The sequence below is a fragment of the Vipera ursinii genome (genome assembly GCF_947247035.1).
Source record: "Vipera ursinii genome assembly, chromosome: 2".
Lineage (NCBI taxonomy): Eukaryota > Metazoa > Chordata > Lepidosauria > Squamata > Viperidae > Vipera > Vipera ursinii.
The window spans coordinates 109,186,602-109,213,225 of record NC_139513.1 but is presented as its reverse complement, the minus strand read 5'-3'; the positions used below and the strand labels follow the sequence as shown (position 1 = coordinate 109,213,225).

Genomic DNA, 26,624 nt, shown 5'->3' with positions numbered 1-26,624 from the left:
TCTGGTTAAATGTTTAATTTCAACATTTTAAACTAAGGCCAGAAATACAAACAAGATACTTGTGGAGTGTAAAGCAGTAGCATACATCTTACTGCATCACGGTGAACAGTCTTGCTATCCCATTTTTGACCAGCTGTTGTTTCCATGCTGTTATCAGGAAGTGGAACATGGACAAAATAAATACACTCATACAGAGTACCGTTTCCACCTGGAACAGTAACTTTCCAAGAAGAAGGCTGGCGTACCCGATTCTTTATACGGAAAACAAAAATTATCTTCTTGCCTAACTATCACAGCTTGAATTCTCCTCTACAGAAGAGAGAATGCCAACAAGTGTGAGTTTCATATTTATTTTAAAGACTGAGATTCCTCAGCTGAGCTGTGCAATTTTTGTAACACAGCCAGCACATGCCTTCTTCAGCAAAAGCATTTTCCTGCTTTTTGAAAGCAGCAACTAATCATCCTTTCAAGCTAAGTGTTAAAACAATAGCCAAGCTTCTAAACCTGGGAATCCAGAGGTGAGAGTTTGTTCTTGAACATTTCTATAAAAAAAGAACAAGCAATCACTTTTGTTGATCAATTTCCTTTCCTGGGGGTGGTGGTGTAAGAAAAAAAAAGTAGGCTCTGATGAAGCCCATCAAAGTTATGTATGTCAGGTCAAAAGAACTGATTTCCTGGCAAGGCCTCATATAATGGAACAAATAACTGCTAAGCAAGAACAGAAGAGACTTATTCATGAACTACATGGCCCCTACTTCTCCTCCTCATTTATGGGGGGGGGGAAGAAAAAGGGTGTCCAGAAACAATGTCATAATAAGAGATGAAGATGAAGACAGATCCTTATCTTCAGTCCAGGCCCTGAGAGAGGTCCTTCCAGTGTCAATTCAATCATGATAGCTGGCTAAAGACTGGGTCAAGATAGGGCCAGTCTCAGAAGAGTTCAAACAAAGGCATTGATGAGGAAGAAGCCATCTTGCTGAGGAAAAAGTTTCCTCCAGGTAGCTAATCGAACTGTTGCCAGCAAGTCTCTTAGGGGCTAGGAGACGTTTTAGGTCTTCAGGGGTGTCTGCTCAGTCAGGTTGCGCACATCTTCCAGGAATTGTTTGGGAGTCAGGATGTGGGATGAGCCTATGTGGGAAAGAAGGATTACCACAGGAATCCATCAAAGACAAGGCACTTGTGAGCAAGCAGGCTATCCACTGGCTATGCGCTTACCAATCAGCACTTCCCATTTTCCATCAGTAGCCTCCGTGACTTCATAGGCACAACGCATCTCTGACATGGTAACTCCACCAAGCACATACAGGATAAGACGGGGTCCTGTCCTGTACTCAGTTGCTGTCTTGGTCTTGTGCCAATGTCCAAAACGGGCACTGTGAGACAAAAATGGAGGAACCATCTGCTAAAAGACTGTCAGCCAAGCAATCTGGGAAAAACAGCCTTTCCTTGCATGCTAGACAGCTCCCTGGGAACATACAACACCAAAAGCTGGTCCAAGAGATGGAGGATCCCACCCTCCCAAATGTACATAGAAAGAATCAGCTCTATCATATACTCTTCAGCCATTCAAGGACAGGTGATGTTGCATCTACAAACCTTTCAAACTGGAGAATACATGAATGTTCTTCAACCAACTCTTAAGTGGAAAAGCAAACATCTTTACATAAGAGATGAGTAAATTTTCTTCTCATCATTTAAATGTATATCTTGTCTATGTGTTAAAAATGGTGCTGCCTTATGCTTTCTTCTATTTGTTTGGAGCATCACTTACCTCACAGCAGTTTGGGAACAGGGACCAGGGGCAGGGCAAGACATATAGGGCCAGACCTTCTTATCCAGTTTGTCCTCAATGGCATCCTGTGTCAAGATGAACAAAAGTAAAAAGATGGGTTCCTTTTTTCTGAATTGATAGAACCTGGCATTGTGTGAAAAAGGTTAAAGAAGCCGTATGGCTGATCCTGGCTGCTCAGTATGCACGTGCGGGCACAGACCTTTTCGTTTGTCTTTTTCCCTGGGGGTGGGGGTGTCTGTTCTCAAAAATTTCATCCTGACCACAACTACTGTCTAAGCAAGAAGTCAAAAGTCGTGCAGTTTGATGGACAATAAATCTGGACTACAGAACAAAATAGTAATAAGGACTTCGTGATTTATCTTCTGTCGATTTTCTATAGCAAGAGCTTAATTTTTTTTTCTTGTGCAATCCAGGTCACAAAGACATACAGGGCAGATGGATTCTCAACTGGATTTGCTTCAGGACTGAAGCTGTATCCATCCTCAAGTACACAACCAACACTCAAGGCAGCCAGCTCCCTTCTCCCTCTTTCTGTGTACCTCCATGACATCCTTAAGAATGGGAATCCACCGGGAGAGTTGGTAGGTGGGCTCTAACCGTACTTTCCTCACAGGCTTCAGGTTTCCGCCAGTGTCCTGCGAGTAGAAAAGCCCATTAAAAAAAATGAAAGAGCAGGAGCCGGGCCTGTTGGAAGAAAGGCAGAAGGGGGTGGACAAGACGGTTCAAGAAAGTCCAGTGTTTAGAGGAAGATGGAATGGCTTACCTAAACAGCTCCAGCAGGACTGGCCGAGGGACAGGCAAGAGAGGAAAAGAGCAGAGAGAAGAATGAGCAGGGAGAAACATACAACACCGGCAGACTTAAATAAGAGGGATTCTTATCTTCATCAAAAGGATAGCCAGAAGTTACCCTTCTTGTCCATGAACTGTCAGGGCCATTACTCAGACTGCACTAGTGAATGGTAACTATGCACAAAACAGCACAGGCACAAGCGACCTGCCCAACAAAGGTCAGTAGCAAATGCATATGTGAAATACCTCTGGCATGATGGTGGCCCCCAGGCAGTGCATATTATAGAGGGTGTCTCTCTCCTGCTGGATGTTGGCATGCTGGATGAGCTTGGTGAGGTTCTCCTCGTTAATGCCTAGGTGAAAGGAGTGCAGCTCAGACCGAGGCCTTCAGAGTTTTATGACCTTTGCCTTCCATTATATTATCCCCTCATATTGCCACATCAGTTATCCACACTATTTTTTTTCCAACCAGAGTTTTAAATCTAGTGTGTTACTCTCCAGGGCTTTATCAGTTTGTATGTGGTACTCCAACAATATTTTAACATGCTCTTTACAATACTTTTCCGACTCAATGTTCCCACCAATTTTTACGGGTGCTTCAGTGAATCTTTTATGGCACCTATGTCTTTGCTGAGAGAGGTAGTCCTCGACTTACAAGAGTTCATTTAGTGACCAGCCAAAGTCACAACATCACTGAAAAAAAGTGACTTACGACCGTTTTTCACACTTACAACCATGGTAGCATCCCCATGGTCACGTGGTTTACATTCAGATGCTTGACCACTGACTCACATTTATGATAGTTGCAATGTCCCAGAGTCATTTGATTGCCTTTTGTGACCTTCTGATGAGCAAAGTCAATGGGGAAACCAAGATTGCTTAATCGTGTTACTAATTTAACAACTACAGGGATTCACTTAACAAATGTGGCACGAAAAGTTGTGAAATGGGGCAAAATTCACTTAAATTTTTTTTCTCTTAGCAATATAAATTTGGGGCTCAATTATGTAAGTTGGGGACTACCTGTAATCAGTTATGTTTAATATTTTTTTTAAATTCCATTTATATCCCGCCCTTCTCCGAAGACTCAGGGCGGCTTACAAGCTTAGCAGTAGCCTTCATTCTATGTATATGCCTGCTTATTAGGGCTTTCACACACACACACACCCAAGCGGCATTATTACAAAGTCAGCTTAATTGCCCCCCAACAATCTGGGTCCTCATTTTACCTACCTTGGAAGGATGGAAGGCTGAGTCAACCTTGAGCCTGGTGGGACTCGAACCTGCACTAATTGCAGGCAGCTGGTGTTACTTAAGGAGGCATTAGCCCACTGCGCCACCAAGGCTCTTTTGTTGGGGGCAATTAAGCTGACTTTGTAATAATGCCGCTTGGGGGTGTGTGTGTGTGTGAAAGCCCTAATAAGCAGGCATATACATAGAATGAAGGCTACTGCTAAGCTTGTAAGCTGCCCTGAGTCTTTGGAGAAGGGCGGGATATAAATGGAATTTAAAAAAATTAAACATAACTGATTATATGATCTATTGTTTCTTCTGCTTCTTAACACAATCTGCTTTTTTCAGTTGTAAGTCATTGCCTAGTTTCCCCACAAGATGGTTTTCATGTCTAAGGGATGTTAGAACTCACAGTCTCCTGGTTTCTAGGCCAGCACACGTCTCTATGTTTCTGTCGCCGTTTCAGATTTCACCACCCAGCATAGGAAGTGGATGAGCACTAACCATGAGTGTGATGGCCCTGATTGTGCTATCATAGATTTTTATGCTTTTTAAAAAATGTTTTGCACAAACAAAAAATAAAAACAGAAGCAAGAACTTTCTTTCTTTTCTGTGGTGGCTTGGAGGACCTTCTCATGGCAGTTGACACAACCACCTGAGACTTACGAGTTTGATGTAGCTAGTCATAGAGGGGATTTAACCCCTCCTAGGAGACAGCAGTGTTGTGTGAACATGGCATCCAGTTATGGGCAAGAAGCGTCCTGAAATTTATCTTCCTTTTGGTCCTTGCAAGGGATCTTTTTCCTAACCTAGGCAGCTGAGAGAGAAGTTATCCAGCAATAGTACCATTTTGGAGAAGTATGCAAAGCAGGATAATGCGAATCTTATCAAAGGCTTCCACAGTGGTATCAAGAACAATTGGCACAATACTCTTCATTGGGTTCTTGACTTTCTCCCCTTCAACATCTGCCCCTGTGGCCAGATCCTGTGAAGAGGGAGAAGAGATGCCCATCAGGAACGATCTTTTTCACCAGGGAGGAGAAGGAGACACCCAAAGTAAGTTGTACTTCACCGTGAATACACAGAATTGAGCTGCCATGGCGGCTCCCTTTTCTTCTCACCTCTCCTGAATTCTTAATATGCCTACCTGCTCCACGCCGCACAGCTTCTCTATGGTGCCCTTAAAGGTATTCATGCAATCTTCAGCCAGATGCAAATGTGTGGAATACTACGGGATGAAAGAGGATGGTAAGAAACAGGCTGTCAACTCTACAACAAACATGGCTGCAGCCATCTTGCTCGTTCAAGGTTGCCACACAACAGGGAGGGGGAACGAGTATCTCTGCTAGCCTAAACAATATTGTGTCCCGTGGAAACCAAGGTCACTCTCTCATTTGGAAGAGGAGGGTCAGGCATTCTGGTAGAAAGCCTGCCAAATTGCTGTATTGGGTCACATCGCTATTGCATAGCACTGTGGTGGGAACTTTTACTTTCTAATAGTGTAGCTCTTTGGAGGGAATTTCAGACTTGGTTTCACTTTTGACTGTGCCAATATTTTGTATCCAATAAACATGTTCTTTGAGGAAGATTCAAGCCTCTAAGTTCTGATTTATTCGGTTCTATCGGAACCATGACACAGGCTTTTTGCCAGCATTAAAGTTTTTCTCTCCTGCCCCTCCAATGAACAAAAAGTTGCCTGTAGAAAATGAGCAAGGCAAGATCCGAGGGATGCCTGAAAAAATAGCCACAATCTGTAGTAGCTAGAAATGCCATGATCAATAAAAGTTATGCAAATGAAATTAAGCTTGCCCCTGTGACTATTCTCCACAATCTGTCCCGCTTGTACTTCTGGCAGTGCAACGGCTCCAGCCCTTTATATTACATACAGATCTTAACAAGCAGAAACCTGGCTATTTAGAGAGACAGATGAGATGTCTCTGGATAAAGATTTTGGCTCATCGCAGCATGTTGAAAATGATTCTGCAGATAATACAAAATGAGAGATACTTTTCTCACAACTAAATATGGTTGTCAGAAAAACAGCTTCCATGGAAGCTCAAGGAAGCAGCAGCAGTTTGGTGCAGAACATTCAGAAAGTATGAGAGTAGTACCAAGATGGGATTGGCTAAGCTTTGTGGAACTTGTAACAATGGGGACTGTAGCCTAAGGTATTGTATACAATCCATATTATAAGGTAGAGTATACAATCCATGTCCTGTCCCAATTCTTCTAGAGCTTAAATTTACCCAGGCCATTTAGATACACATGGATGGGTGAATGAATTAAGCTTTTTAGTTTAGAAGTTATAAACTCATACATGTTTCTACAGGCTTGCAGATAAAGAACTGTGAAGACTGTACCATATCAGCTGAAATCAAAGAGCCAGAAGGTAGGGTGAGGCAAACATTCTTACTGCTGCGAAAATTATAGACTTCTATAAATGGGGATTTAGGGACGTGGTGGCTCAGTGGGTTAGGATGCTGAGCTTGTCGATCAGATGGTCGGCAGTTTGGCGGGTTGAGTGAGCACCTGTTACTTGTCCCAGCTTCTGCCAACCTAGCAGTTCGAAAGCACATACAAATGCAAGTAGAAAAATAGGGACCACTATGGTGGGAAGGTAACAGCGTTCCGTGTGCCTTTGGCGTCTAGTCATGCTGGCCACATGACCACGGAGACGTCCTCGGACAAGCGCTGGCTCTTTGGCTGTGAAATGGAGATGAGTACCGGCCCCTAGAGTTGGAAACGACTAGCACGCATGTGCGGGGGAACCTTTACCTTTTATAAAAAATGGGGAATTTTTTTTTCTCATATTGGATTTGCTGCTTGAATCAGAAATATATTAGCTCAGCAATAAAACATAGATGAACATGTCCAGACCTGATTTTCGATTGGTGCAAGAGCCTATGTGGACAAGCCTCTAGTTGTTTTTATTCAGCCTTTTAGTGTCAGATTTAAAGACATTTTAGAACATGAAACAATTTGCACTGTCAGCGTACTCTAATTCATGCTAATTGATGGTGGCTGATTATAGGATTGACTTATTTTAAATCACTTATATAACTGATTACAACAAACAAATAATGAAGTACAGGCACATGATACATTTTGTATCTTTTACCTTGTGAAGTTCTTTCTGGTATTGGGGCATCTTCTTCAGGATCTGAGAGAGGTCTTTAAGGTTAGCCTAGAAAGAAGAATAGCAATTGGCCATGACAAACTCAACATAAAGGCAATCCAAGTATTAGTAAAATTTCAGATAAAATCAACTCTCCCCCTCATTTTACAACAGCTCCCTGCAACCTGGTTGAAGGAGCTCCTAATACTCCTAGATACCTTGAATTTAGCCCCAAGATATATGCAGGGCATTCAGGTTAATGAATGCTGTCTTACAAGACCTACAGGCTGACGGTTCCTCTCTTTTAAGTCTGGCTAAGTAAGTTCCAAATTTCTAGAGCAGTCACTCAAGAAGCTTGAAGAAACTCAACGTTAAAACTTCAAAGGATGGAAATAAGTAATTTTCTTCAGAATTTCCATTTGTATGCAAGTTCTATGGAGGAATGTCAGTCCCTACCCTACACTGCCTCTTATTCTCCCAAATGACTTCAGGGTCACTTTTGCTGCTCTGCCTGAAGATTCCTCATCTTGGTGTACCCAAAGGCCCTCTTATTTTTGTGCTATCTATACTTCTCGATGAGCCTTTCTTGTGCACTGTGCACATAACTGTGTTTTCAAAATGCTGCCCGGAACTAATGAGATTTAGTTAAGGTTAACCTGCCTCCCTGAAAAACCAAAAAGCAACGATGTTTCAGTCACTTAAGTGGAGCCAAAGAAGCCTAGCTTGCAAGATGTAGAATACAAGTCCTCTCCCTCACCACAAGACTCTCAGGAAGGCAAATCACAGACAAGACAAGGGTCTGGCCATCCTACCTTATCTGTGGTGAGCCGTTTGCTTTCACAGAAGGTACGCAGGAGCTCAGTCACTTTCCTGTGGAAGGAGGTCATATTCAGGGCCAAATACAAATACTCATCCCCAACGTGCAACTCTTCATCTCTCCCACAACAATAGACTCTGTGCGGCCTCCAAAGTCCAGGGCTCTCTGTACCAGAAATGGCAGTAATTCTGGAACAGAGGGTAATGGTGGAAGCAACATCTCTTCCCTCCCCCCAACCTCCACTCTTCACAATGGACACCAATGGCAATCCAGATCAATTTAGGAAGAAGGGCTCCAGCAGGCTTATATTGCTCCAGCCAGTTGTCGTTCTGGCTGATTCACGAACTCATCAGGCAAGCAGGCAGTTGTATGTAGGGCTGTATGTAGGTTCTCACTTGGACACGTCTGCGATGTGCATATGGCGTAACTGCACCCAGAGTTCATCGTCCTCGTCCAAGAGTACTACCTTTTCCCTGGAGTCACTGATGCCTGTGGATTCATACCTGAAGGAAGGCAACAGAGTAATATTCTGTTAGAAACATATGGTTGCTCCCTAAATGGGAAGGCACAGAATTCTTTTACTCATTCTTTCTCCCCCACAGCAGCTCTCACCGGTAAGTATCACTCTCAATGTTGAGCAAGTCGTAGGCCATGGCTTGGAAAGTGAGCTCATGAAGAAGTGGCGACACCAGATCATAGCTGCGGTCAACTATCAGAAGCTGTGATCGAGATTTGTCAGGGCCCTGAATGCAGCAAAAAGAGGAAGATAAAAACAAACAAACACAACTTTGTGGTTTCGGTTTGTATGTTGTGCTGCATGTTTCCCTGCTAAGCAGAGTCCTTAGGCGTTGTCTGAAAGTCATCCACAGGACACACCCTGTATCTTAAAGAAATTGATGAAACATGGCAAGATTGATTTATTCTGTAATCCTATTTGGAAATAAATCCCCCCAAGTTCAGTGGGACTGAGCAAATAAAAAGACAGCCACAGAGCTGCACTGCTAATTATTTAATGGCAGCCCTGCTACAGGCACTAAGGAAAAGTGGAACAGCTGAGTATTGCAGACCCAATCTCCCCTCCAAACATTGTTGACTGTGGACAGCCTTTCTAGACATCTTTAATAGGGAGCTTGGTCAAAAATTTATTATTCAAACAGTGCAAACCCCTTTCCAAGGGACGTAAACAATTCCATAAGTGTAACGGACTTACGCTTGTGATGTCAACACAAGCCACTAAAGAGGCTAAAGGCTGTTAATTCTCTGTAGTGCAAATTCTGCTCTAGAGCCATTTGAAACAAGGCCTTTAGATTCTACTTGGACATCCCACCATCTTCACTATACCTTTAACTGACCTAATAAGTGTCCCGGGTTTTAATGTTACTTTGGTTATGATGACTGGGAGAGGATGGCAGAAGAACCCAGTTTTATTTAAATGCTGCCAACCGTTTCACATCTAGTTTATGAAATGTACAAAGGCAGCAGCAGGACCATCATTGTTACCAAGGCCTTTTCCGCATGCCCAAGGCCAGAGGTAGGCAACCTCGGCTCTTTTATGACTCATGGACTTCAACTCCCAGAATTCCTGAGTCAGGTGACTCAGGAATTCTGGGAGTTGAAGTCCATGAGTCATAAAAGAGCCGAGGTTGCCTACCCCTGCCCAAGGCTATTCAGAACAGGTGTAGTAGCACTGTTGAGCCACTTTTTGGTGTTAAGAGTTCAATGCAATCTGTCATTTAGCCTGCAGGTGGCATGCAAATACACTATAGAGGCCTATGGACATGAATGTTCACTCCAGAGACAGAAGGTAGATCAGCCTTTCTAAAACAACATTCGCTGGTGATGTTGGAACTGCACAATCTCAATCACACAGTTGCTAGCAAGGGACAGCTAACCTATCCAAGTACTTTTGATACAGAAAGGTAAATAGCATCCTTTTTCATGCATTCAGGAGTTTCATGGCTACTCGATAACTCACAAAAATGCACGCGTGGGCTGTAGAAAATATTATGTCCTATAAGCAATGTCTTGTTATAGATAAATCAGCTTTCAATATACTACCCCCTTTCTTAAAGGAAAAGGCAGCACTTCTTCCTGTTCAAAAGCAACACGCTTTCAGGTTTCTAGATATGAAGTCACCTTGCTTTGTATACAGAATTCTGCCACTGTTGGGTTTTCACACAATACTGTCTTGTGTTTGCTTTTCATTATGTTATCAATTTTTTTGCTACAACAACTGATTAAATACAGAGAGATGGAATATCTGCATTGGGTCCTTTGGTTGGCAGCAATAAGAGCACTTCTCCACCTCCAAGATCACCCCATTTTGATACAGCACTCCTGTTCATTAAGACAATTGTTTAAAAACAAATTACAACCAGTGGAAAGCCCTGCTTTAACAAAATCATTCAGGGCCAAAGACGTTGGTTCAATTAATGACATGGGAGGATCTCAGCCGTAGATGAGGAACAAGTTCCTTCTCCTCTTGCCCTACACAATTAGGAAATTCTTCTATTACTTCCCTCTTTATTTTATTTTTATTTTAAGAGGATTTCACACCAGTCAACAAAAGTCAGCCTGACGTTTACTTTAGGTGGCAACTGACACACTACTATGACCATCACCACCATCTTACTGCTTGTTTTCCTCCACCTTTTCCAGAATTACAGATTTCTTCAGAGAGCTGGGACTCATAATATGTCTAGAGTAGGATGATTTAAGCATGGCATCCACACAGAGAACCGGTTGTTCACATATTTGAATCCCACCACTGGTTCTGGCTCAAGGTTACATTATGGAAACTGTCTGGCTTTCTTCTTCTTTTGGCTTAACATGGAACTTACACACAAAGAGTTTGCAATGGTTGACTCAGCCTTTCATCCTTCCGAGGTAGGTAAAATGAGGACCCAGATTGTTGGGGGCAATAAGCTGACTTTGTAATAATGCCGCTTGGGGGGGGGGAAAGGCCTAATAAGCAGGCATATACATAGAATGAAGGCTACTGCTAAGCACATTGATTTGTGCTTCTTAGATTGTAAGCCGCCCTGAGTCTTCGGAGAAAGGCGGGATATAAATGGGATAAAATAAATAAAATAAATAAATCTGTTTCACAGTCACCACTTGGCCATATCTTTGAGCAACTCCACTTCCTTTTAACAATAATGTAGTCAATTTGATTTCTATGCATTCCATCCAAAGATGTCCCTGTAGACAGTGTTAGTAATAAAGATATAATTGGATTGGCAGAAATCAGTAAGACATTCTCCTGTTTCATTTTGGTTTCTTAAGTCATATAGTCCAACTACATTTTCTTCCTTAATATTTCCAGTTTTGGCATTCCAGTCTCCAATCACAAGCAGCCCATTCAAACTGAACTTGACCATCAAATCCTGCTTCTACATCAATTTCTGGAGGATACATGCTGGTGATGACCTATAAAGCCCTACATGGCATTGGTCCGGAGTACCTAAGGGAGCACCTGCGGCCAGCATCAACTTCCCTCCGCCCAGTGCGCTCCCACAGAGAGGGCCTCCTCAGGGTGCCACCGGTCAGAGAATGCCGACTGATGGCCCCCACGGGGAGGGCGTTCTCTGTGGGCGCGCCAGACCTTTGGAACCGTTTACCGGTTGAGCTCCGGATGGCTCCCGACCTTGGCTCCTTCCGACGTGATCTAAAAACTTATTTATTTGAACAAGCAGGCCTGGTCTGATGGGTTTGGGGTTTTAATTACTGTTTTTAATTAATTTATTGTATTTGGGCACAATTGTTTAATTTGTTTTTAATTTTTGTATTTTGTACTTTTGGTATTTATTGCCCTGTACACCGCCCTGAATCCTTCGGGAGAAGGGCGGTATATAAATAAAATAAATAAAATAAATAAATAAATAAATAAATGTCAAATTAAAAGTCTAACTGATGTTACTGTCCACAAAGTCTTTTTAATACATTTGATTGGAGCCAAGTACTACTTTTGCTATACCTTTCCTAACTACAAAAGCAATTCCAGCCCTGGTTTTCATGTTTTAAGTAGTAAACAGCATGAGCCTCTGACTCAAAACGTGGAGTTTCAGTCTATCTCCATTCACTGATGTTGCCCATGATGTCACTTTCTAGTAGTTTGACTTTTTTCACTGTGTTGAGCTTTCTCATGTTCTTACGTTTCATGTCCCCACCATAATTCTGTCTCTGCAGCTTTGAATTTACTTTTCCTGTTTGACAAAATCAGCAACTAGACTTCTTTAATCTAGCCATGCGATAAACTTCATTAGTACTCTACAAGATCCTTGGTTATTTCTTAGTGGTAAGAAAAAAACAATAGTAAGTTGATGGCCCAACCTGAGGGGCCATCATTTGGCATTATATTGTAAATCATTTTATATTTTTATCCATGTTTTTTTCTTGGATTATTCTTGCTTTCTCCTGTGCAGTATGAAATTATGCTTTTGCTGTTGTCATTAAAGTGATCATCTGCCTCCAGCATCTTTATTTAGCATTATAGGTACCTGCTTTCTTTAGCTGGACAGCTGGGATTCATTCATGCCCTGCGTAATGCTGCAGGAAATATATATTCTTGGCATTCTTTGCTCATCCCATCCCAGAAATATTCCCCACTGCCATAGTGAGGCACCACAGCAGGACTTGGGCAGGACATGTATCTAATCATAAAGATCAATAGTTTGTTAGCTAAGTAGATATGTGGAAAACCTGGAGGACTTCCCACCACAATTTGTTTAGAACTGAAATGCAGCGGTGAGAATTTGTTCAAATAGTGTGCTTCAATCTTGTCTGTATAGACCATTTTTCTGATCACTGTCTTCTTTCCTGGCTTCTTGCTCACCTACTAGAAATGTCACTTGGAGAACACTTGGAGGTTGCTGAATAGTATGTGGGGGAAAGGGTTAAAGCAGAATCATTGTACATAGATAGTACTATTACAAATTAAACAATTAACCTGCAGTGAAAGAGACTGCAGTCATTTCTCCCTGTGATCTTGGTCTTTAGTGCATGTCTAAACTTGACTTGGAAAGAACTGTCCAGATGCCAAACAGCCTGTCCTGGAGACCTCTGTGAAAAGCATCTTGACAATGCTTGGCTGGGCATCTTCACTTCCACTTAACAATATGCTGTTTATAATCAAGGATAGTATTTGGAAGACAGATTCTTCCAACTTGTCATGAGAGACTAGATTCTTCCAACTAGAGATGGGAGACTAGAAAATGGTTAGCTTTTACACCCGATCTGTTCATTCTAAGTGACACAACAGTCTTTGCAATCTTGTTCCACCCACTGCCTGCTCTTCAACATTCTGGAATGTTCTGGGATTGCTCACCTCACCCATGGTTGGGTTGTCAGCTTTGAAGGCATTCAGCTTCACCAACACTGCGTGGGCCAATTGGAAACAGTCTTCAGAACCACTGTAACCACAAACACACAGTTATTTAGAAACAGGACTTCTGCCACTCTGGAAGGGTGACCAAGCAAAATCAGTGCCTGGACAAGGCAAAGAGTGTCTTGCCTCTTGCAGTTCTTGGCCCACTTTCTTATACACACATACTGTAAGAAACTCTGCTTTCAATCCCTGGCAACAGAGATGTGTCCAGGAGGGATCAAGGGGGGCTCAGTTGATGAAACAATGCCCCACACACGATTAAAACATCAGATCCTGCAGATGAGCTGGTCTGGGTTTTAACATGGTTTTTAACTATTGTATTATATTGGGCACAATTATTTAATTCTTTTTAACTTTTGTACTTTGTATTTTGGTATTTATTGCCCTGTACACCGCCCTGAGTCTTTCGGGAGAAGGGCGGTATAAAAATTTAATAAATATAAATATAAATATATAAATATAAGAAGTAGGCCAGTCCTTGCATCAACTAATAGTAGCAGGATGCTTCATTGCATAATAGATAGGTGTGGCCTCCCAATATGCTCCACAATTGTAGTCCCACGTTCTCAAGTATTATACCCCAATTTGTCCTCATTCTCTTTATAGGGTTTTTATACAGAATACTGGTAGAATAGCAGTTTTCCCCCTTCCTGTTCCCTTTGTACTAACTTCCTATAGCGAATTGAAGGGTATTCCTTGAGGGTGTCACACAGTGTGGCAATCTGCTCTGCCATCCTCTCTAAGTGGCTGTTTTTATCTTCCCTGCAGTAGGGACTAAAGAGGTGATGGAAACTCTGAGCACTGTCCAAGGTGTACACCTGTAGAGAAGGAAAGAGAGAAGAAATGGAGAAAACAATGGGAGTATCATATTAGTGATCTATGAGGAAGGAAGTGTAAACTCATAAGAGTGCTCGGGTAACATTTTCTTTTTTCACAATAGTGGCGCCCGGTTCCTTAAAAATAGTCTGTCATAAAGCAGATTTATTTTGAAAACTATGGATGTACAATATTTCATTAAATGCTGCCAGTTTCTCTGAGAACCTTGTAATTAACGTTGTGTTCTCTGGTTTACCTAATCTTAGAAGAATCTTGACTCAAGGTTTTAAGGACTTTCTTGCTTGATGTGTTAAAAGTAATCAAAATGCTGAGTGGGTGGAGGGCAATTTGATAGAAAAAGATAGGAGAAAGTGAGTTTACAAACACGGGAGTTTGTCAAGTTTTTTTTTTATTCCGCCTTTACTATTTTTATAAATTACTCAAGGCGGTGAAGATACTTAATGCTCTTTCCTCCTTCTATTTCCCCTAGACCAGGGGTAGGCCATGCTGACTCAGGAATTCTGGGAGTTGAAGTCCATGAGTCATAAAAGAGCCGAGGTTGCTTACTCCTGCCCTAGACCAACAACCTTGTATGAGGAAATGGGCTGAGAGGGAGTGGCTGGTCCAAAGTCACTCAGCCAGCTTTCATGCCTAAGGCAGGATTCGAACCCATGGTTTCCTGGTTTCTAGTGTAGTGCCTTTACCGCTAGACCAGGGGTGTCAAACTCAATTTCATTGAGGGCCGCATCAGCATTACGGTTGCCCTCAGGGGGCCGGGTGGGTATGGCCAGGGTGGGCGTGGCCTACTTGGTGGGCATGGCTAGAGTGCGTATGGCCTACTGGGTGGGCGTGGCCAGCTCTACATCGTTCGCATCAAGGGTGCCTATGGGGGCCTGGGCAGGAGTGGGGCAGATATGAGGGTCTCTGACAGAAGGAGGGTCTCTGGGCCAGGGCCAAGGCAGCGGGGGCCGGTCCCTCACTGTTTCCAGGATGGCTTCGCGGGCCGCATGAAACCACTTCGCGGGCCGGATCTGGCCCCCGGGCCTTGTGTTTGACATGTCTGCGCTAGACCAACCTGGCTCTCAGGCTGGCTAATCATAAATTCAATAACTAGTTTGCAAGAAAGAAAAAAAGAAAATCACCCCCTCTAGTTAAATACAGGAGAATAAGCCGTGGGCTACTTGACAGCACTTGGATCTTGAACCCAGGCGGTCAGCTTTCCAGCTGACAAATTCAACTTCTTAACCACTGAGCCATCCTGCCTCTCCCTCCCCCCTCCCCCATGAAGTGCTATAGAGGAAGCTCTGCTCCTTCTCTTCTGCAAAGATTTTAAAGATAGAGAGTAACTCAGTCTAATCATTTCTATTAAAAGTGAAATCTCTCAAAGCAAAAGTGTGCTATGTTCATTCATGTATCTTTACGCCCTTGAGACTAGGGCAAAAATTAGAGGTCCCTGCTCTGTTCCCTTCCCCCCCCCTCACCTGCGATTCATAGGGAAGGAAGGCAACATTGATCTCCTTGAGCGTCTTGATTGCTTTCGTGATCCGGGACTTGCTGAGCTCATTAAAGAGTTCATCTGGGCAAGCTGAAAGAGAAGGGTGGGAGTTTATTTATTTATTTATTAGATTTATATACTGCCCTTCTCCCGAAGGACTCAGGGCGGTGTACAAGGCAATTAAAATACAGCATACAAAAGTTAAAATAGTAGGTTAAATAAATTAGCCCCAAACTAATAAATTAAATTAAAATTTTAGACCCCAATCCCTCAAGTCCAAGCCGGCAAGCTCAAATAAGTTAATGTTTATCATCCTCCAAATGGTGCCACTCATTTTTCTGCAAGTTTTTTTTTTTATGGTTATAGGTCTACTCCAGAAGCTATAAAGCAAGGGTCACCAAGCCCCGGTTTGTGGACCAGCATCGCTCTGCGGCATGCCAGAAACTGGGCCACACAAAAAAAGTGAAGTCCCATCTGCGGGCAGCATGCAAAACCATGCCCCCTCCAATCCGTGGAAAAACCTCTCTCCATGGAACTGGTCCTTGGTGCCCAAAAGGTTGGGGGGGGGGGCCACTATTATAACGTACACTTAACATCTTGTAAGTGTCTCAGAACAGAAGTTAACTTTTGAGCCGTCTTGGTCAGATTCTTCTCTGGGCTCTTAGAACAATTCATACTCTCAGTGAAACGGGTTCAAGAATCACACGAGGAAATAATTTTTTTGTCTATTTGTATGCAATATGTTAGATGATTTAGCATTATGGTGTGTAGGACCTGGTTAACTTGTCAGCAGAATGTATGAATCAAATAATTTAGTCATCAAATCATGGTTAAACAAATCATGGCTTAACATGAATTGTACAATTTTGGCCAAAAATGAATGAATCAGATAGATAAAATGCAACAATCTAGTCACTATGGATTAGAGAGCCAGTTTGGCGTAGTAGTAAAGCAAACTGGGGGACTAAGTTTTACTCCTGCCTTGGGCACAAAGCTAACTGGGTAATCTTGGACCATTCACTTCCTCTCAGACCTAGGAAGGAAGGAATGACAAAACACTTCTGCAAAACCTTGTGAAGAAAATTGCAGGGACTTGTCCAGGCAGCCTCTCAGCATCAGACACAATTATTTCATTTCATTTTCATTTTCATTGTATTAAATTTATATGCCGCCCTTCTCCCTGAGGACTCAGGGTGGCTCACAACAATAAAAATTAAAAAAACATAGAGTAAAAAAAATTAAAAGAGAATTAAACAATAAATACAAAATTACAAAATAATTTAACCCAGTAAAAGCCTAATTAAAAATCGTAGTCAGTCCAGGCCCACTTGTTGGAACAACCACGTCTTCAGGTCATGGCGGAAGGACTGAAGGTCAGGGGCCATCCGCAGCTCTGGAGGCAGTTTATTCCAGGGGGTCGGCGTGCCCACAGAGAAGGCTCTCCCCCTGGGGGTCGCCAGCCAGCATTGCCTGGCCGATGGAACCCTGAGGAGGCCGACTTTGTGGGAGCGAACCGGGCGATGGGAGGTTGACAATGGCAGCAGGTGGTCTCGCACGTACCCCGGGCCTAAGCCATGCAGGGCTTTAAAGGTTATTACCAGCACCTTGAATCGCACTTGGAGGGTAACTGGAAGCCAATGCAGCTCGCACAGGAGTGGTGTAACATGGGAGTACCGAGATACTCCCATAAGCACCCACGTGGCCGCATTTTGCACCAGTTGAAGCCTCCGGGTGCTCTTCAAGGGAAGCCCCATGTAAAGAGCATTGCAGTAATCCAGGCGAGAAGGGACGAGGGCGTGGGTAACCGTGCATAGGGCATCTCGGTCCAAAAAGGGGTGCAACTGGCGCACTAGGCGAACCTGTGTGAAGGCCGTTAGATGATCTTCCAAATTAAGCCGTGAATCCAGGAGGACACCCAGGTTGTGAGCCCTTTCTGAGGGGGGGAATACCTCCCCCCCATCAAAAGAGATGGAACTTGTTGGACAATACGAGATGCCGGTATCCACAGCCACTCGGTCTTGGAGGGGTTAAGCCTGAGCCTGTTCCTTTCCATCCAGACCCGCACCGCCTCCAGGCACCGGGACATCACGTTAAAGGCATCACTGGGTTGGTTTGGGGTGGAGATGAACAACTGGGTATCATCTGCATATTGGTGATACCTCACCCCAAAGCCACGGATGATCTCACCCAGCGGCTTCATATAGATGTTAAACAGGAGGGGGGAGAGAACCGACCCCAAGGCATCCCACAAGTGAAGGGCCTCGGGGTAGATCTCTGTCCCCCTGCCAATACAAACTGCAAGCGGCCTGAGAGGTAGGAGGAGAACCACCATAAAACAGTGCCTCCCGCTCCCAACCCCTCAAGCTGTCGCAGCAGGATACCGTGGTCGATGGTATCAAAAGCCGCTGAGAGGTCAAGTAGGACCAGGACAGAGGAACAGCCTCTGTCCCGGGCCCGCCAGAGATCATCCACCAGTGCAACCAATGCCGTTTCCGTGCTGTAGCCGGGTCTGAAACCAGACTGGTACGGGTCCAGATAGTCCATCCAGGAATTGCGGGAGCTGATGCACCACAACACTCTCAACAACCTTTGCTACAAAGCGAAGGTTGGAGACAGGACAGTAGTTATTCAACAAGGCCAGGTCCAGAGCAGGCTTCTTGAGGAGGGGCCTCACCAACGCCTCTTTTAAGGCGGAGGGGAAGACACCCTCCATCAAAGAAGCATTAACAACTGCCTGGAGCCAGCCCCCTGTCACCTCCCAGGCGGCTGAAACAAGCCAGGAGGGACATGGGTCCAGTAAACAAGTTGTAGTGCTCAGTCTACGCATGATCCTGTCCACATCATCCAGAGTCACAGGGTCAAACTCACCCCAAATGGTATGATCAAGAACTGCCCTCTCCACTCCACCAGATTCCACCCAGTCGGAGTCCAAGCCAGTCCGGATCTCAGCGATTTTGTCCTGCACATACTATACAAATTCCTCAGCCCTACCCTGCAAGGGGTCATCCCTTGGTCCCTGATTAAACAGGGAGCGGGTCACTCTAAACAGGGCGGCTGGGCGGTTATCTGCGGATGCAATGAGAGCGGAAAAGTAAACACGCTTTGCCACTTCCATCGCCACTAGGTAAAACTTAAGATAAGTTCTTAGCTGTGTTCGATCAGATTCGGATCTGCTGGACCTCCAACAGCTCTCTAGGCGTCTTTTCCGGCGCTTCATCTCCCAGAGCTCCTCGGTAAACCAGGGGGCCACCCGGGGTCTGCGCCAGGTCACAGGCCGCAAAGGCACAACTCGATCCAAGGCCCCAGCAGCCACCCTCCCCCAGGCTTCTACTAGGGCCTCGGCAGTCGTGGGCAAGGGAAGCAGGAAATGTCCCAAGCTCCATCTGGAACCTTTCAGGGTCCATCAGGCGCCTGGGGTGGAACCACCTGGTCGTTTCCGCCTCCCAGCGGGGGGGGGGGAGGTGGCACACTGAAAGTCTAGCCAGAGAAGAAAATGATCGGACCATGACAGGGGTTGGATGATTAAATCCCCCCTACCCAGATCATTAATCCACTGCCCAGAGATAAAAACCAGGTTGAGTGTGTGCCCTCCATTATGGGTTGGGTCTTGAATTATTTGAGTCAGGTCCATGGCCGTCATGGAAGCCAAGAACTCCCGGGCCAACTCAGACGCCTCACCCACGGAAGGCAGATTGAAATCCCCAAGAACTATAAGCCTGGGGAACTCAATTGCCAACCCGGACAAGACGTCAAGAAGCTTAGGCAGGGCCGATGACACGCAGCTGGGAGACAGGTACGTAATCAATAGGCCCAACTGAACTCCAGGACCCCACTTCAAAAGGAGAGACTCACACCCGCCTATCTGAGGGGCAGTGGCCATTAGATGGAAGAAAAAAAAATCCCTAGGACCAGCAGCCATACACTCTGCTATTACAGTATATCTCAAGCAATTGCACAATAGCCCTTTGATTCATAGCATGTAATATGTAATGTAATGTAATATATTACAGGTCAACACTTATATTGGCTAAGTACCTGTTCACTAACCCAGCTCCCAATAAATGTTGTCGCACTTTGTGTCTAGACACAAAGTTGGACAACATTTATTGGGAGCTGGGTCTAGACACAAAGTTAGTAAATACAGTCCTAGACATCTTCCTGTTTGCCTGAGAACGTTCCTTGTACTTACTGTCCGTGAAGAACACGTGGGCAGCCTTGTAGGTGAATGTGGGAGTGCCTTTAAAGTCATTTATCAGAGCACGAACAGACTGCAAATGGAGAACAGGTTGTTAGCAGCAGTTGTACAAATCCCAAACATTTTCTAAGAAATCCCATATCTTGACCCTAACTACCCTTAATCGTAGTGACCTCTGGGATGAATAATTTTCCTTTTGAGGCTACAGGGCAATCAAAAGCATTTGCCTTTGTTCTTCCCACTTTTTTCCCCTTCCCAAGGAGTTGGCAGTAAGTGCTAATTACTCGTGTAGGTATATGTAGAGGTTTCATAGGATCTATCTTTAAGGAGGCATTTATCAATGTATTAACTGCCCAGATTGGCAATGGACCTACCGTCTCAATGGGGCTGATCAAATAGATGGCTTCCAGACTGGGAAGGGGCTCTCGGCGCTTGTTTATATCTTCAATAACTGAAGAAAGTAAAATGTTTATTAGATGGACAAAGAATTGGGCAACAATTCCCGGGAGTATGGAAAGAGAAAAAACAGTAGTAAAAGGATAGACATTATCTGATTCTGACAGTACCAAAAGAAGCTGAATGCAGAATGATCTAAAGAAACCAGGGCCCAGCTATGCCTGGACGGATGCACTGTGTTGGGGAACTGAGGCAAGAGTTGTGCTACAAAAGTTATAAACCTTTCCAGCTCTAAGGAAGGCCTCTGTTGACAGGATCAACCCCAGACAGATAGTATCTTGCACGTGCCACTCACTTGTGATTCCTTCGGCCAAAAGATCTGACATCTTAAAGCAGGAGGAAAGAATGCGGGTGCTGGGATGATCCATAATGAGGACCTTCAGGGGCAGAAAGAGAAAGAATATTATACATAAAGAAGCAGTTGTTAAAGTTGAGCAAAGGTATAATTAAAATAATTAGTTACATCACAAAAGGCATGAAACAATAGTTATACTCATGTTCCAAAGCACTTCCTTCTTTAAAAATGAAATTATAAAACTAAGTATCCTATTCTCCTATTCAATTATATATTGGTCTTCCAACTTTTTATTTCTATTCCCAAACTTGTACAGATAACTAAAATAAGCCCACATCCATATCCATTTCTCTTTCCCTCCCCAATTAAGTCCTATTTCAAAATAAGCCTGGAGGTTTTAAGTTTGGGGATCTGACTTTCTTTCTAAGGCATCTTTATCATTATGAATGGCTGGATCATAATACTGCTTTGCTAGTAAGTCAGCATTTACTATTCCAGTTCCTGGAAATAAGGACCCATTTTTGTTCTCCATCTGAGTAAAGAGAGTACTGTAACGATGAGTTAGGCATTTAAAACAATTTTACTTGCATTGGAGAGTTCTTTAAAACCTATTATCTCATTGATGTACTGTAATTTCTCTGCACAAAGATAAAGGATATTTTCAGATCTGCTTTCTATCATCAGCTAACACTTCTTTTTTTGGGTAGTATAATGCAAGATTGGTCACAGCACTGAGGGTTCCATCTTTGTGTGTGTGTGTTTGTGTGTGTGTGTGTGTGTGCATCTGTGGGTGTATAGTTTAAAGGGGCAATTATGTTTTAGAATACTCTGAGATGGAGTATACTTACTAACTTGACAACAAATTGTAGGTTAGATATGAGATAATCAGCATAGCTAAATAACACACCTGCAAACTCAGTAGAGCAAAACTAATTTAATAACATCTTTGTCTGTCTCAGTTAGTAATTTCAAGGCTCACTTGCTACCTTGCTGCATCAGGAAAAGATATGAGAAGCGTGAAGAACCTTAAGTGTCACAGTAAAGGATACAGCAGGTCTACTGAACACAAGGCCCAGAGTTTACTGTGTGATGAATTAACTGCATCACAGATTTACTAAATATATAAACAGAAAGTCCAGTGCAGATGCATACAATTTAGATTAGTAAACTGATCAGACAAATTTAACTCATCCAAGACACAGAGGTGTACTAACCTTCCATTCTCCTTCCTTCTTCATGCTGTGTATAACATCATTCAGGATCTCTGAAAAGTGAAGGTCAATGGTTAGAATGGAAGCCCTTTTTTGCTACAATGAGAACATTTAGCTGAGTCCTGTGCCACATAAATAATTTTCTTGTCACCCCAGTATAGTTTTTCACAATAAGCAAGGATATTCTTGACAAGCCAAAATGCAGGACTGGGAGAAAAATCACAAAAAACACACAGCAGGTGTTTTTGTTTGGATTTTATAGCAAGAAAGTCAAGCCCATGTTCTGAAGCTGCAGCAAATGTTCAGGGTTTTGACATACAGCAGCATCTCCCAGGTGAATCTCAAACTCTCTGGAATCAATTATTTGAAAGACCATCCCCACACAACCTGGACGGCACCTCACCTCATCTGTTGACCTGGTCTTCAAGATCTTCAGAAGCTTTCCCCTACTTTCTGAAATAAGAGGGTAGCTATTTGAGAGGAATAGCCAGTAATACAACCCTGGTTGTGGAATGTTCTCAGGTTACCCTGAGGAATTTTATACAGGTGATTTTGCTATTTGGAGACAACATGCTGTGAGAAGACTGCCGTCATCATGAGACCAAATGACCATTAGTAATTCTGTTTTTTAAGATTTTTGGGGTGGTGCTTTTAAAATATTGTAGATATTATAATAAAAATATTATACATTGTGGAATGCCCTAAGAAAGGTTCACCTGACTATTTTATAGTCTTTTCACTATTCAGTGAAGGTTTTTTGTTTTACCCTAGCTTTATAAGTCTGAAAGCTTTTCAGTGTATGCAAAATCTTGCATTTCTGGCTCTTTCTGCTGGAGGTTCTAACTTTTATGTTTTAGATATTTTGCTACATACACTACTTTAGGTTTTCAATTGGTATTGTGAACTCTTCATTGGGTTCTATTTATAAAGAGCGGACTGTATACCTTGTACATAAACACAATATTACAGGCCTGATTCTGACACACAGACACATCCCTTGCCAAGTTGCGGTAGATGGGCAGGTCCTTTTTAATACTGATGTCTTGTCTATGCAACTATGCTCAGTTAACATTTTTCCAATGCAGGATTCATCTTATTTGGATGCTTGGTTAAATTTTCCCTGAATTCAGTTTGAAGCCTACTAGAAAAACATCATTTAAAGCTGTTAAGTGGGTTATGACGCTGAGCTTGTCGATCAGAAGGTCGGCAGTTTGGCGGGTCGAATCCCAAGTGCCGCGTAACAGAATGAGTGCCTGTTACTTGTCCCAGCTTCTGCCAACCTAGCAGTTCGAAAGCACATAAAAATGCAAGTAGAAAAATAGGGACCACTACGGTGGGAAGGTAACGTTCTGTGCGCCTTTGGCGTCTAGTCATGCCGGCCACATGACCACAGAGACGTTCTTGGACAAGCGCTGGCTCTTCGGCTTTGAAATGGAGATGAGCACTCTAGAGTCGGAAACGACTAGCACGCATGTGCAGGGGAACCTTTACCTATGTGTGACTTTTAAAATATCTTACTGCAAAAAGTGAGATAAATATGGTGGCAAATAAGCTGCATGCTGCATTACAATTTTATGGAGGGGGAGCATTCAATAATGCATTTTCTATAACTCCATGTTAATTTGACCAATTACTAAAAACAGAAGGAATGCTGGCAGTGACCCAAGGAATCCCAATATAATATAATATTGTATTATAATATTGTATTTTCAAGAAGACAATAAAAATAGGATTAGTTGTGAATATGACTTCATAGCAAATATTAATAAGAATCCAGAAGTTTTTAATTAGCCTTTCAAATATGTGGGACTACTATAACTTCCAGATTCCCTCTTCTCTGGCAGCAGAAAACAGAGCACTGACTTGTTCCAAATGACAGGGAAATATGATTTAAATATTGCTTCTCCTGCAGAAAAAAATGAGCATCAGCTCCCTGATGATTGTATATTTGCTCAGAGAAGAGGTTAAATTCCAGGGATCCTCGCTCTAAAGCTCATTTTCCCCTACTTAACACATTAGTCTTTCCATGAAAAGAAATAAGAGCCAAGAATTCTATTTTTAAAACGCGTTCTGATCTCTAATTGACAAATGGCAGATGTTTCCCATGGATTAATTACAGAAAGCTGTTCCTACAGCAGTAACTATATGCCAGCTTGAACCAATCTCTTGAGCTGTAATGTTCAAATACCTGATAATTATCTTAAAATTCAAACAGAAAATTGAGCTAGTGGTTAGGAATGAGATAAGTTGTCCTTTAGATACTGAATATATTTATAAAGCGCCTGAGTTTATGAATCCAAATAAAATTTGATGCAATTAATCTTTAGAAAGCAGCTCAATAGTAGTGATGTTATTTTTTCTGGGTTTTTTGGTTATCTAAATTAATCATACAGGTTAATTAAATAATCTAAAGTTGCCAGGCACTTAAATATTCAGACTGCACTAGATGTCTGTCTGTCTCTTTCTTTCTTTCTTTCTTTCTTTCTTTCTTTCTTTCTTTCTTTCTTTCTTTCTTTCTTTTTCTTTCTCTCTCTCTCTCTCTCTCTCTCTCTCTCTCTCACACACACACACACACACACACACACACACACACACTTATTCTAACTGGACAGATAGAAATATACCAGTTATTTATATGTATGTATGTATGTATGTATGAACTGGTAATACTGGTTTAGTTTGATAAGTTGCAGCAATAACCAGAGAATGTAAAACAAACTGTAAAAAGTGGTTGCAACAAGATAAACTGAAGAATTTCAGTGCCTGACCTCTGACTGAGTACAACAGGCTCCATATGACATTTTCCCATGCAAAGCAGCTACCTGCAGAAATCCTTTTTTTAAAAAAAACAACCTAAATCAAGCATGAATTTTCATAAATACATACTTGTATTACATAGTAACATACTGAACGTGGAACAAAGAAATCTTAGTTGATTTATTGAACAAAAGATTAATTTATCTAGCCAGTGACTATATAAGATAAAATGCTTTCATCACATGTCTAAATTATCATAAGGCTGCGTACTGTCTTAGGCATAAATCCATTGATTGACGTGAATGCAGCATAGCATTAGATTTATGACCAGGCATTTTATGACTGTTTTCCAGTTCCAATTATGGTCTGAAGTTGAGGATTACCTGTACTGGAAGGATATAATTTATTCCAAAGAAACAGGCCCCAAAATTGGGAGCTGGAGTTTCATTATATGTAGAGAAAGTAAAAATGAAAATCCTGCTGGAAGTGTCTGGGTGAATATTAAAGGGAAAGAAAAATGATGTTGGTGTGGACTTGAGGACACTCAGCCAAGCAAAAGACAGAGCAAAGTGTTCACAGACGAGATGGCCAAGATATCCAGGAAATGCATCACTTTGAGAATAGGGGAATTCAACTGCCCTGACGTCAACTGGGAAGCAAACTTTATGGCAACTGGAAGACCCGTGTAAGGATCGAGTAGAGCAGTGTTTCGCAGCTTCAGCCCCTTTAAGATGGGTGGACTTCAACTCCCAGAATTCCCTAGCTAGCATGCACTGGCTGGGGAATTCTAGGAGTTGAAGTCCACCCATTTTAAAGGGGCTGGGGCTGAGAAACACTGGAGTTAGAGCAAGGCTTCAGTCAGTTCTGTGAATTCAGTGTGTTAACTTTGTGGGATTGGACATTATTTCTATGGTTTATACAGTTTTTATTGTTCTTCTGTAAGCTGCCCATAGTTATGGTATACAAGATGAGTGGCTATATAAGTCTTAAATAAGTGAACAAAATAGATCCCACAGATTCTTGATGTGCTTTGCAGACACCATCAATGTTCTAAAAGTGGAAAAAGAAACTAGCTGATCAACTATATTGGACTTTATACTAACAATAGTCACACCTAAGCATTATTGTGATGCCAAAAATCTAGAATTATAATTTATCATCAAAACTTGTCACAAGTTAAAGCATAGCAGGAAGCTGAGGTCTCTGTGGTCCATGTCTAGTATTCAAAGAAATTAATAAAAGTAGGGCTGCAATTATCATTTTCCTGTTTTCCATTGTCAGTGATTGCTACTGATTGCATTTCATTGAAGAAAAGTGTCAGGATATGACATGGAATAAATGTTCAGTCGAGATACTGCAGATATGTTAAACATCAGCTGTTTGCAGTTGGAGGTAAGCTAACTAAGCATCAGTGAAAATCCTACAAGTAGCTACCAAGAGAAAGAGGATCACTTCCTTTTTTTAGTTATTTTCAAGAAAAGCTAGCCAGGCATTTGTTAGCTCCACCTGTGACCATTGGGTCATCATTTCAGAGATTTTCCTTATCTAAACAGAGAACTAGAATGACCATAGAGCAGGCAAAAAAATAAACAAAAAACAGTGGGACCAAGAGTGGTTTCCTGCTGGCGTCACCATTTTCTTTATGGGATGCTGGCAGGGTGCATTGGAAATCTTGTTTCTTCCCTGCCTCCCTCCCTCCCTTGAATTCCTGGTAGCGTTTCCGTTTACTGTATATGTAGGAAGCTTGCAAGGAGAAAGTCAGTTTCAGCACTGGCAAGTTGCAAGTCAATCTACAGTACTAGAAAATGGAAGAGGGGGGAAACACTATTAAAATTAATGAATAAGCACTACAGGTAGTTATTGATTTATGACCATTTGTTTAGCGTCTGTTCAAAGTTAGGACAGAAAAAAGTGACTTATGACTAGTCCTCACACTTATGGTTGTTATAGCATCCCAATGGTCATGTGATCAAAATTTTGGCATTTAGCAACCAGTATTTTTATGATAGTTCCAGCATTATGGAATCATATGATTGTCAACTGCGATCTTCTCAGCCAGCTTCTGACAGACAAAGTCATCAGGGAAGCTGGATTTGTTTAATGACTGTAGTAAAAAAGGTTGTAAAATCAGGTGCAATTCACCTAACAATCATCCTGATTAGCAATGGAAGTACTTTTGAGTCCTACGGGAATAGGGCGGTATACAAATTCAATAAATAAATAAATACTGTTCCCAGTTGTGGTTGTAAGTTAAGGACATCTGACCA

General features: G+C 42.6%; 1 protein-coding gene across 1 annotated transcript in view; it reads right to left on the bottom strand.

Annotated features, from left to right (window-relative positions):
• The window catches only part of STXBP2 (syntaxin binding protein 2), a 46,294-nt gene continuing 19,670 nt past the window's right edge, over positions 1–26,624 (bottom strand). The window contains exons 2-19 of the mRNA XM_083357063.1: positions 21,604–21,653; positions 20,390–20,471; positions 20,013–20,089; positions 19,633–19,711; positions 15,430–15,533; positions 13,802–13,950; positions 13,073–13,157; positions 8,359–8,489; positions 8,142–8,249; positions 7,742–7,799; positions 6,933–6,998; positions 4,962–5,042; positions 4,661–4,799; positions 2,828–2,934; positions 2,332–2,427; positions 1,772–1,857; positions 1,216–1,373; positions 1–1,128 (exon numbers count right to left, since the gene is read on the bottom strand). Of these exons, the coding sequence (XP_083213189.1) occupies positions 1,049–1,128; positions 1,216–1,373; positions 1,772–1,857; positions 2,332–2,427; positions 2,828–2,934; positions 4,661–4,799; positions 4,962–5,042; positions 6,933–6,998; positions 7,742–7,799; positions 8,142–8,249; positions 8,359–8,489; positions 13,073–13,157; positions 13,802–13,950; positions 15,430–15,533; positions 19,633–19,711; positions 20,013–20,089; positions 20,390–20,471; positions 21,604–21,653 (1,736 nt within the window). The 3' untranslated portion in view covers positions 1–1,048. The remainder of the gene's footprint in view (positions 1,129–1,215; positions 1,374–1,771; positions 1,858–2,331; positions 2,428–2,827; positions 2,935–4,660; positions 4,800–4,961; positions 5,043–6,932; positions 6,999–7,741; positions 7,800–8,141; positions 8,250–8,358; positions 8,490–13,072; positions 13,158–13,801; positions 13,951–15,429; positions 15,534–19,632; positions 19,712–20,012; positions 20,090–20,389; positions 20,472–21,603; positions 21,654–26,624) is intronic.